Genomic DNA, 12,654 nt, shown 5'->3' with positions numbered 1-12,654 from the left:
TCCGCGCGCGCGCACACACACACACACACACACACACACACACACACACACCTACGCGGGGGGCGACAGCGTGCGGGGGGGCGGCGTGCATTGGTTCCGGTACAGGGGACGAGCAGCGCCTCGGCCCCGGGCGCGCGCAGACGCACCCACACTCACAATACACACTTGTTTGGGGACTGGCGACAAAGCCAGTGCTGAAAAATGCCTAGGCTGCGGCCCCGCCGCGCGCCCAGGCCGTCGTAGGCCGAGGGACACAGCACCAAGGCCAGGGTCAGGAAGGTAAAAGGCAGGCACGCAGGGGTCTTCTTAGATCCGGGCTCAGGCAGCGACCGGGGAAGGCAGGTCCAGCTCAGGTTCCCTCCGAGTCGGTCCCTGATGGCCAGAGAGGGTGGAGCGAGGAGATCCTGAAGCCCAAGGCGGGTGGGGGGAGCTGCCCCGTTATACCCGATGCAACCAGTGTTTGCAAAGCCGAGGGGACCCAGAGACGGTGGAGGGGGTGTCCTCACTCTCGGAGAGCTCGGAATCTGCCGCGCCCCGCACATAGCCCGCTTAGCAATCAAGTGGTTGTACAGTCCCCCGCCCGTCCGCGCGGCTCTGGAGGCAGCTCTTAGAATTCGGAATTTGAAGGGACCTTCAAGCGCATCACAGTCTGGGGCGAAGGGTGGGAGCGCACTCGGAAAACACACCCACAACCTAGCTGGCGACCGAGGGCCCCCGGGGTTTGTGTCCTCGCCGTGTCGCACAGCCCCTGTAGATAAGATGTCCAGTGGCACCGATCCCCGACAGATTGGGGGATCCCAATCCCAGTCCTAGTCCCCTAGCCGTCCCCCGCACCCGCCCTCTAGGGTCCTGACTTTTCTCCTTGTGTCTCCACAGCGGCGCTGTTGTTTACGGAACTCGGCGGGGGCTGAGCCCGCGGTCTTGCCCCCCGCCCAACGCCCAGGCCATGCCACCCCATCCGCGCGCGGAGCCGCGGCCGCCGGGCCTCTGGGGCTGAGCCGGGAGCCGAGAGCCTCTGGAGGAGGAGGCGCCGGCGGCGGAGCCGGAACAGGAGCGGCGGCGGCGGGCAGCGCGGCGGACCCAGTACTATGGCTATGTACTGCTATGCACTCAACAGCCTGGTGATCATGAATAGCGCCAACCAGGTGAAGAGCGGCGGCGGCCCTCGGCCCAGCAGCAGCGAGACGCCCCCGCCGCCGAGGAGGGCCGTGTTGAGCCCCGGCAGCGTTTTCAGCCCCGGGAGTGGCTCCTCTTTCCTCTTCCCCGCAGCCGAGTCGTCGCCGGAGGAGCCCGGGAGCCTCCTGGGCTGGCGGAGTGGCCGGCGCAGGCTGAATAGTAGCAGCGGCAGCGGCAGCAGCGTGGGCAGCCCGAGTTGGGCGGGTCGCCTAAGAGGCGACGGGCAGCAGGTGGTGACCACCGGTACCCTCTCCCCTCCGGGGCCGGAGGAGGCCAAAAGGAAGCTTCGAATCCTACAGCGCGAGCTGCAGAACGTGCAGGTGAACCAGAAAGTGGGCATGTTCGAGGCACACATCCAGGCGCAGAGCTCCGCCGCTCAAGCGCCCCGCAGCCCGCGTTTGGGCAGGGCTCGATCGCCCTCCCCGTGCCCCTTCCGCAGCATCAGTCAGCCCCGAGGAAGGGTCCTGGCTCCGAGTGAGGGGCGGAGGACAAAGTCCTGGGGGGAACAATGTCCGGAGACTTCAGAGGCCGACTCCCGGAGAAGAGGAGGGACGCCCAGCCAACGCCTCTCGAAGGACAAAGAGGGAGTAGCACCTTTCCCCGGCCCTGCTGCCCCGGCAGGATCAGCGGCTCAGGGTCCAGGCGCTTCGGTGAAAATGAGAAAGCCGGTCCCGGCCGGACGCCACTGTGGCTCACCCATTGCTATGGAAGTTGACAAGAGGGTTTCTCCTCCTTTGGGAACTCAGAATTACCAAGCTCCCCCGTTAGGGCTGGTCGGAGTGAACATAACGATGGCCGCAGAAGTGGCAGCGAGAGCCACATCCACTGGGCCACACCATCCACAGGACCCAGCCCTCACTGAGCTGTCTGAGAGGGCCCGCGAGCTTGGGGGTGTGTACCCTCGAGAGGCCCTGGCCAAGAGTCAGGGGCAGTCTTTGGGCAGTGAGACAAGTCCGGCCCCAGAGAGGGGCGGGCCCCGCAGTGGAGAGCCCCCTGGGAAGGTGGGGAGAGGAAATCTGCCCGGTGGCATGCCGGGCTCCGGGGCGCCTGAAGCGGACAAAAGGCCAGAGGAGAGGACTGTGAACGCGCAGAGTCCAGCGGACTCCTCTGAGGCCCCGGGCTGGTTCAGGCAGCCCAGAGACTGGGACTCAGTAGGCTCCGAGGGGACCCAGAGTGGGGCCCTAGTGGCCAGGGAGGCACGGCCGCGCTCCAACAGAGTGGATGAAGGGTCTGCGTCGCTGGGCTTGCTTGGGGGCAGCAGCTCAGCACAGCCAGGCCCGGGGGAGTTGGAGGCGGGGATTCCCTCTGGCGGAATGCTGGAGCCTTTGCCCTGTTGGGAAGCAAAAGATCTGAAAGAACCTCAGTGCCTTCCTGGGGACAGGGTGGGTGTGCAGTCTGGGAGCTCCAGGGTTTGGCTGGGCTCCATGGAAGAAGCGGGTCTGGCCTGGACGTGTGTCACAGGGGTACAATCCGAGGGGACTTGGGGAAGCCAGCCTCAGGGCAGAGATGCCCACCCCAGCCCAGAGCAGCTCTCCCCAGATCAGAAGGACAAGCCTTCCGGGGGAGAGGCCTGCAGCCGAAGCAATATCCCTGCCGTCATCATTACAGACATGGGTGCCCAGGAGGATGGTGCCTTGGAGGAGGTGCAGGGAAGCCCTCTGGGCGGCCTGCCGCTGAGGAAACTGTCCTCTTCCTCTGCGTCTTCCACTGGCTTCTCCTCCTCCTATGAGGACTCGGAGGAGGACATCTCCAGTGACCCCGAGCGCTGCCTGGACCCCAACTCTGCCTTCCTGCATACCCTGGACCAGCAGAAGCCCAGAGTGGTAGGTCTTGCCCTGAGATTTTTCTAGAACTTGTGCTGCTTTCATGCCCACGTGTCCCTTTTTCTTACCTTCTACTGAGTCAGAAAGACTCTGACCAGGGCCCTGGGGCAGTCACAACTTAAAATCCTCTCCAGGTGTGTTTGCTGGGGAGGTACCTAGGCACTGGCCATGCACTTTGTAGCCTGGACAGTGAACCGGAGTCATTTCTGTTGTTATTTCCATGTACATCTTAAAAGACATTTTTTAAGGTATCTCTGGTAGGTCACCACTCATTTTTGGGGAAGATAATATTCATGAGTGTTACCATAAAGCTTCCTGGTGAATCTCCAAAGATAGTGAACAGAGCTGCTGAGTGTAGCTTTTGTCTGATCAGGTGAAACACTTAATTCTGTGATTCATTTAGGCAGAGGAGAACTGACAAGGATGTCATCGAATTAACTCAGACTCTACTAATAGGCTAGGAAAATGAGTGACGTGATTCTGGAACAGGGCCCTGAAACCTGCAGATGTGGCATTGGCTGGTCTTTTGGGTGAACAATCACCTAGCCTCAGGAAATTGTCAGGACATTGCAATATTTGTGGGGCCAGCAGAAGATACAGTTTGATGTATGAATTAAAATGAAAACTAGGCTTTGAGCTAATCAGATAGTTTCTTTAATAACAGGATATTACATTACATTAGGTTGAATTGCATCTGGGTGATATCCCTAGGGTAGATATGTCCTCATGGATATGCTCATTGGCTGGTACAGGTACATTTCAAGTACGTTTTCAAGTGCATCTGTTGTGATTCAGCACACTGACATCTTGTTCTGGCTATGGCGGTAGACGGGTTTATTTCTGTACACAGTTCATCTCAGTCCTAGGCTGTTTTCACTCTTAGGAGGATCAGAGCATCGTATGAAAGATGTAAGAGTTGAAGCTAGCACTTCTGAAAAGGTCTGGACTTTCTCTTAGCTTTTCCAGAGTCTGGGGAATTTCCTAGTTCGGCGTGTAAGGGGTTCTTGTGCTACCTTGGGTGAAAGTCTGCATTTTATTGTAGTAGGTAGTCTTCCGATTTAATCTTGAATATCAAGTACTATTCGCTGTACCTCAATAACTTAAACCACAGCAACTGAGAACTTTATATTTCTACTCTACATGCTGCTCTAAGTTATTCTGGACTCCAAAGCATGTGTCTGTCATACTCCCACTTCAGAAATCACAGTCTGAATCTTTGTAGACCAGGCATTTCTTTTCATGAGACTCTGCCTTCTGCTGATGATGGGGAGGCAAATATGTATGCAGAATCTGGCCCCAATCAGCCTGGCATTTTGTGGCCAGCACAGGGCATCTGGCACGGGCACACCATCTTTAGAGGAGGGATGGTCCACCTGGAAGGGGACGGATGGTGGTGAAGGGCAGGTGGAAAATGCTTCTCACTGAAGGAATGGCTCAGGTTTCTCGGCCTTCTTGCCCACAATTAAAGGTCTATGAGATGGTCCTCTGTTCCAGTCCTCCCTTTGGCTTTTTATACCCTGGAGCGTAGCCAGCATAGCCAAGTTGTTTTAACTTGTTCTCCACCTTTCCATTTGCCCTTTCTAGTGGTGGATTAGCAGCTCCTACTGGCTGGCTCTCAAAGTATTTTGTGTGTCCCGATGTTTGAAAAGGGCTCTTGTCTGGAAGTGAGTTAAAGGGGAGATAAATAATGATAGATGACAATTTTCTTTTTTTCATTTGCCAGAGGGATGCCAGCTGAGAAACCAGAGGGTTGAGTGGTGTCAAGGTAGCGAACAGGTCCAGAGGTAGCAACGAGGCCTGCCTGTGGTCCAGCCTACCTCCCTTCTTTAAACAAGGTTTCAGACACCCACAGAGAAGGGCCAGGGAAAAAGTCCCTGCCAGCCTCGCTCTCTGGTCATGTGCGGCTGATAGGGAGTGTCCGTGGGGGAAGGGTGGGTAACCAACTGGAAATTATGGGATCCTAGGGACTTTTGAGCTTTTGGTTGATTGCTTGCACGATACGCTCAGTTTTCTTTTTCACATACAGATTGTTGCGGCGGAGCCTTATCTGTGACACCAAAACATCTGCTCCTTGAGTCAAAAATCACTTGATTACCTGAGATTGATATTTTGTCTACAGAAGGCCAGACAACTTGATTGACGGGGCCTTTTGGCTTGGCTGTTCAGTGTTTTATAGATAAAACCCCAGCCGGCGCTGTTTGAGGCTCTACAGTATCGATACTCGGTCCTCTCCTCGGACTGTGCTGCTTCTGTCTACGCTGCAGCACCGCACTCAGGGGCCCCCGTCCTCACCTGTACGCACCCTCACACATACACTTCCAGCAGCCCGTTCACACACACAGGTTGGAAATTGCATGTTCAGCCTCCGGTCACACAACCAACCCCTGACCTTCAGACCCATACTGAGAACACTTTTTTAGTGTGCTGCTGTGTCTTTGAGCAGAGTTAGACCTTTCATGCCTCGTGTGCGCGGGCGGTTCTTTGCTTCTGCGGAGGCATGACTGTGTGACGAGGTGCGCAGGCAGAGGTGACAGCCCCGCAAAGCCTGGAGCCTGGCTGCTGGGTTAGCTCTCCTGCTGTGTGGCCTCCCTGCCAGCTCATCACTGTGAGAAGTCCCAGCGCCAGTGTAGGGGAATTCGAAGATGTCCCTGTAGTTAAAAACAAAGTGCAAAGCAGGTTGTTTGGAAATGCACTCTGAAACTTATTTAGCCATTTAGATTATGCAAATTCGCAGAGGCCTTTTTACTGAAAGGGAATGTGTTGAGAAGCGCCTCTGCTCATTCCATGGGTAGGAGCTGTATGCAAAGTGCTTCAGGCCTTTCCTACAGCTCAGGCTTCAGATATGCCTGTCTCTGAAATAGAGTGTTCCAGAGTTTTTGCTCCTCTGTGTCTGTTTGTAAAGGAGCAGGCCCTTGAAATTTGCTCACAAGTAGTTGTATCACGTGCTTTGTGTTCAATGGCTTAAATTCAGGCGTGTTCACATTTACGGTTTTCTGAGATCTGAACAGAAGCGAATTGCACTGAGGAAGGAGGGTGTTCTCTCTTGTTCTTTAAGACAACTAGAAATTAATCAACAGTTCTTGACCTCCCTGTGTTATGCCATTTAAAAGTAACTGGGCCATTGAAACACCAGGTTTAAAGTGCTAAATTAAAATAAGCATGCATCTTCCAAAAATAGGTTTTATTGATTTATTCCAAAGTTGTACTATCAATCATGTGTACAAAAACCAAAACAAAACGCTGGTCTAGTTACCTGGGGGACATTTAAGGAATTATAATACAAAATCCTTGCCTTCTTGGTGCTCACTATTTTTTCAGGGCCATTGGAATTTTGTTTCCTTTAGTTTTTTGTGTGTTGACTAGTTTTGTTGCCTTTTTTAAAGTAAAAAACGAACTAATATATGGGGTAAAAAATTCGAGCAGTTTAAAATGGTTTTATGTGGTTTTTAAAAGTGTGAAATTTTTATCTGAGGGTAAACCCAATTAAAATTTAAAAGCCTTAGAGGGATACTTACTTAAAAAAGAAAAAAGAATATGGTGGTAAGTACTTTTAAGTGGGAAATTCTTATCTGGAAGAGAATATGGAAGGTCCAGATTTATCGGGTCACGAGTTCGGGTTGCATATGCTGTTTTCTTAAGATGGGGCACCCTTCCCCCTCAGGTGTGCAGCCAGGATCTTTCTGGAAAGGCTTCAGGACTTTTCAGATCTGGGAGGACCCCTAGTCATTTACGTGAGGTTCTGGGTGTTACCCTGATCTGTTTAAGAAGGAGGAAACCAAGACTCAGAGGGGCAAAGGGACCCAAGGGCTGCAGCTCTGGCTCAGATTCCTCCTTTTAAAATATGCATTCTGCGTGAGGGTGAGCTCATGGGGGCCTGCAGAGTTCAAACTCTCTGTGACTATGTAATTCCAGACATTTGATTCAAAACCTGCTGTATGTGAAGTACGTATCATGGTGTCTGGAAATGTGACAAGATTTCTTTGGTGTGGACCTTGGGCAGTCGAGGCGGAAACTGGGCACATTTAATTGTGTGCTTTTCCTTGAGATCCATTAATTATCTGCCTCTCATCTCTCTTAACTGGAAGAATGGTTCTTTGTAATTTCACATTGAAAAAGTATCATCAAAATAAATGAGTACAATACCCAAGATTCTCGTTAATGGTTAGACTGATTGATATTAGAGGCTGTGCTGGTAGGATGCCAGCACATTAACCTGACAAGTGAAAAATGCATTGTTCTCTGAGGGCTTCGGCCTCTTCAGATAGTTCAGTTTGGAAACTGAGGCTTTGCCTCTGCAGAGCCAAAAGGTCACTTCAAAGACCTCGTTTTATCAAAGATAAAAGTAATTCATCCAGCTTGAATCCTTTCAAATAAAGGTGGGGCATAGAGAAAAAGAGAGATTGGTGTTGAGGCATCACAAAAACACAGCTCAAGATTTACCAGGCTTTTAGGTTTAACAAGAAAAAACATATTAAACTGGACGGCTTCTGCTTTTAGAGAAATGTATTTCAGGTGTTACAGAAAGCATTTTCAGAACTTTGCTTTTTAGCGCCAAATTGCTACCGAGCCACTTTTCTGATTTTGGTGGCACGTGCCAGTTAAATGTAGTTACAGATTAGATTAGTTCTCTGTAGTTTGTTTATATTCCTGGGAGCATTGATACCATTGTTTAGGCTTATTTTATTTTGTCGGGTTTCAGTGTAGTTGTCTAAAGGCAGAATTTTAAAATATTTAATGGTAAGAGTTTTATATCTTGATTGAAAAAACTTGTAGACTTCAGGTAATCAGTGATTCAGGATTAACTCACGAACTCTTCTAAATTGTGTTGTGGACACATTGTCAGCATGGAAGGATCTATCTATCTATCTATATATATATATATTTAATTTATTTAGGCTGCACCAGGTCTTAGTTGCGGCACTCGGGATCTTCAGTTGTGGCATGCCAACTCTTCGTTGCAGCATGCATGCTGGATCTAGTTCCACGACCAGGAATCGAACCTGGGGCCCCTGCATTGGAAGCGTGGAGTCTTATTCACTGGACCACCAGGGAAGTCCTGGTCTATGGGTTTTGATAAGAGGCGAGATCTTGGCATTGTAGGTTATACACATTGTTCCCTCCAGTCCATGACAAATGTGCCTTGCAATGATTTTTTCCTGACTGGGTGGAATTGACGTTGTGAATGATGTATTTTTCATGAATTGGGAGCCCATTGTTTACATAATCGCAACAAACCCAACTGTGAACTCTCTTGTAACGTGAAAAGCCAGTTAGAGTGCCAACCTCCATTGTCTCATTGGGATATTTGGGATTTTGTATGTCCGGTTCTCTTGAGACTGTGTGCCCTCCTGTGGTTGCATACTGTTATCTTAGTTAACTAAGGAGTGTGGTATTACAGGTGGCCTCAACAACATGGAAACACTCAGCATTGTAGCATTCCCTCAGACCAATGGGTCCAGTCTGCTAGACTGTGGAGGCCACCCTGGGGGTCTGGAAGAATCTGGTCCAACCTGGTCCCATGATCCTGTAGTCAGACATGACTTACTGTAGTTCTGCCATCAACTATCTCGTTGTGGTTCCCCCAGACACCTGGTCGTTCATTTTTCCAGGGGTGTATTATTTTAAAGACAATTCATGTCCCCTGGGCTAAAAGACACTATAGATATAAATATGATCTCATTAGAGAATTAGGCCTCTGTTCTTAGAACTTAAAAAATAACAATTTTTTTTCTATAACCTACATAAGTATCATAATATAAATCTGAGTCTGGGAGAGGCTTTAGAACTCATTTTCTCCAATACCCACATTTTACAGGTGAGGAAAGCGAGGCCAGAGCGTATTCAATACAGTCATGTTTACATTTTTCTTTTCCTTAAAAAACTTCATTAGTGGATAAAGTCCTTACTCACCTGGGGAGATCCACCTTGGCTTTAAACATAGGACGTGTTTTTAAAATGTTTGTTAAAGGAATGGATGAATGAATGAATGATAGACAGTAGCTCTGCTGCATTACCTACCCATAAAAGAACTGTCGAGTCATCCGGGAGAGGAGGAACAAAAAAAGGGAAAAAAGAACAATTAAGGCAGGCTCATTGCTTATTCCTGTGACCTTCCTGCCATAGGAGTAGGGGTGCCAGACTGGGGTTTAGGAGACCTGGGTGAAATCCCAGTCTGCACATGGCCTGCAAGCCCTCTGAAAAATGGAGAGAGTAGGCATGACCTCACGGGGTGGGGGATGAGAGTTCAGGGATGCAGTGTTCTAAAAGTGCCTCGGATGGCTCCTGGCACATGGTACAGGCTCAATCAATGTTAGTGGAGGTGGAATTAGGAGACATCTTAAGTACTGGTGAGGCAGTGTCTGTCTGGAAAATTCACTGGGTCCCTTGGAAGAAATGCTTGGTAGCAACTCCAGGATTTTGTTGAGGTGCCACTTTCACCCAGTACCATCCTGGAAGATGATTCTGCCTCCCCCAATAAGGCTGCAATGAAATGGATTTCTCAAAGACCGCTATTCACAGGCTACCCATGAATTCACACGCTATTGTGGGACCACAACAGCTTCCTGAAGTGTATTTCATGGAACATTGAGAAGAAGGCTGGTCCTACCCTCTGTCTCTGTTTCCTAGTGTAGTTTCCTTTGGTTCAGTTATGGGGCTGGGGATCAAAGACCAATACAAGCCTCAGGGAACAAGGTCAGTGACGATACCTTCTCACAGTGTGTGTGCAGGGAAGACCGCTCTGCATGGGAAGGCAGGGCCCTCCAGGCTTTCTCTGATGAGGAATGATTTATGATCATCATTTCCCTGGTAAGCCAAGACGCGCAGGCTTTTGACTAACTTGTCTGGTGTGTTTCTCAGCAGTTCCATTAAGAATTCACTCCTAGGGCTTCCCTGGTGGCGCAGTGGTTGAGAGTCCGCCTGCCGATGCAGGGGACGCGGGTTCGCGACCCGGTCCAGGAAGATCCCACATGCCGCGGAGCGGCTGGGCCCGTGAGCCATGGCCGCTGAGCCTGCGCGTCCGGAGCCTGTGCTCCACATCGGGAGAGGCCACAACAGCGAGAGGCCCGCGTACCACAAAAAAAAAAAAAAAAAAAAAAAAAAACGCAAAAAAAAAAAAAGAATTCACTCCTAGAGATCTGATCTTTCCCCTCCATTGAGCTTTACTTGGGCATTTTATTTACTTGATATCACTTTATGGAAACCCATTCAACAAAAGGTATCTCTTCAGGCCGCTAGTCAATACTACATGTTTTATTTCCTGAAATGTGTATTTCTATTTTGCTCCAAACCAGCTGATAAGTTTTATAAGTAACCAAAAGTAGGAGCTGCAGACAGTAAAAGTGGTGAAAGTGGCACCTCAACAAAATCCTAGAGTTGCTACCAAGAATTTCTTCCAAGGGACCCAACGAATTTTCCAGACAGTAAGCAAAAGCGGGATGAACCTCTGCAGTTCCTATTTATGTATGATTTAATGGGGTGGGGGGAGCGTGGAGGGGGAGTATATTTGTTGTATACTCTAAGTATACTTGTTGTTTTTTATGTTTTTATTTTCCCATCTCAGAATGAGTAGGAAAAAACTTCTCATTCGACCTGGTGGTAACCAGTATTCAACTGAAGAGACTCCACCCTCTTGAAGGTCACTGTTATCCTGTTAATCTAGCATTTTACTTTTGTGGTAAGATTCTGAGTGGAAAGGGAAAATAAAATGATACAGCATCTCAGACAAAGGCATTGAGATCATTTCCATTGACCTGGTGACTAAGATTAGGGTTCGCCTAACCCAGAGATGATGTATGTATTGTGAGGCCCGGTAAGGCTCTGTCCTTGGAGAGCTTGCCGAAAGGGTGGTCTGGTCCATTCGCTCATGTTTATAAAAGTGGTCTTAATGCATCCGGAGGGCAGGAATGAGGTACTTTGGCCTTGGGCTTTGGGGGCTGTGACAGTTGTTTTCTTTCTTTACCCTTCTTAATGGGTCCTCTGCATCCTGCCCTCCCCATTCCATTTAATCAGGAGAAATAAACTGATTGTTTATTGTTCTTCCAAGAAGAAGCTGTAATACATTTTATATTAGCAGTGCTTAATATTTTCATTCCCTATGGGGTCTTCGGTGTGCCCCGGGACGGAGGGATTTGCCATCCACCGGCTCACCTGGCAACTTCTCTTGGTATGCTGAGAGTTGGTGGGACCCCAGCAGTTACCGGGGAGGTCCCTGCACCCCCAGGCGGTTCCCAGCGAGTGTTTTTCCAATTGCACTGACATTCTTTCCAGGCTCAGCTCAATTTGTTTTCTTCTTCTCTATGGTAATTGATGACTGAGTCGTAAAATGTATAATTCAGCAGGATCTTGTGTTAAGTGCTTCTTCCACAGTCGTGCAGGAGCTGGTGTTTGGCTAATCCTCTGCTATACATGGGTGTGTAAGATTTTCTTTTTGCAAGTTAGCTATCTGGAGAGTAGGTTTAATACAATACATCTCATAACTATGGGGAAAGGAGACTGGCTGGGGTATGGAGAGGAACTCAGGGAGTATCACTTCTGTAATCCTTATCTAACCTGAATCTATTAGCAGGAAACTGAAAAGGCCTGTGTATGACAATGAGATAAACAGTTTAATCTATTAACAATGTCAAGTGGAAAATCCAGCCGCAGCCAGTAACTTAAGAAATGGCTAGGAGGTTTTGTTGGGACAGCAGATCCTGAGACCCAGGTTGCTAAGCCAAGGGTAGGAAAATTGGTTGCTGTATGTTCAAGCTGGGAGGTTGGGAAGACACTGCTTTGAGAAACTACTGAAAAATCCTTACAGATACAAAAATATGCTAACGTAGGAGACATTTTGAATGCGTTATAATTGATATTTTAGTCTGTATGAGGCCATTGAAACCTTTTCCTCCTCTTCACCATCGTCATCATCATTGTCACAGCATTTAAGTACTCATTAGTATTCAGCATCTTGCTAATTCCAAGTAATTTAGGACATGGAAGACCTTCTCTGAGAACTTTCCTGGGCATACTCTAGGAGTGCAGTGTGCTGGAAAGACCAGGACTCTCAGATTCGGTGCTTGGCCTCTTTGGGCTTTGGTGTCCTCATCTGTAAAATGGGTGCATCGATAATCTTCCTACATCATGTGGACTTTGTGAGTCTTAAATGAGATCGTGTTTGTAGAGTCATTTTGAGAGTGTATTCTTTCCCACTTAAATTTTTTTTTCACGAGTACTATGATGTTGCCTTTTTCCCCCAGATTTTCTCTTGATTTCTACAGTACTCATTTGTTTATTTCTGTCATGCGCACTCTAAGTATACTTGTTGTTTTTTAATAAACAGTGATCTATTTTATTTTTGTAATTGACGTGTAATATTGCCTTATAATATTATATTAGTTTCAGGTGTACAACTGTGACGTTGTTTTTAAAGCTTTCCCAGAAGAGGATGGACCAGGGCAATCACTGCACCAGTGCAAGATATTCCCACATCTGTGTTGCTGAAAGAGAAATTGCTAAGGACTCTGTCAGAAACAACCTCTATGTCCACAGCAGAGCCAGTTCTGACGTGGGCGTGGCAGTGGGCCCGGGGAGCAGGGATGAGTAGACGTTCGGAATTACATCCTATTTCCACACGGCAGCTGCTCAGTAGCGCCGCCTCCTGCCCAAGGGGCCATCG

The 12,654-nt window shown here is 49.1% G+C and overlaps 1 protein-coding gene across 1 annotated transcript in view; it reads left to right on the top strand.

Annotated features, from left to right (window-relative positions):
• Positions 1–1,088: 1,088 nt before the first annotated feature.
• ITPKB (inositol-trisphosphate 3-kinase B) overlaps positions 1,089–12,654 on the top strand; it is a gene marked incomplete at both ends in the record, with an annotated part of 92,202 nt that continues 80,636 nt past the window's right edge. Inside the window, one exon of the mRNA XM_082856236.1 lies at positions 1,089–2,999. Coding sequence (XP_082712362.1) covers positions 1,089–2,999 — 1,911 coding nt within the window. The remainder of the gene's footprint in view (positions 3,000–12,654) is intronic.

The sequence above is a fragment of the Leucopleurus acutus genome, assembly GCF_964270905.1.
Source record: "Leucopleurus acutus genome assembly, chromosome: 2".
Lineage (NCBI taxonomy): Eukaryota > Metazoa > Chordata > Mammalia > Artiodactyla > Delphinidae > Leucopleurus > Leucopleurus acutus.
This window is presented reverse-complemented; position numbering and strand designations above follow the sequence as displayed.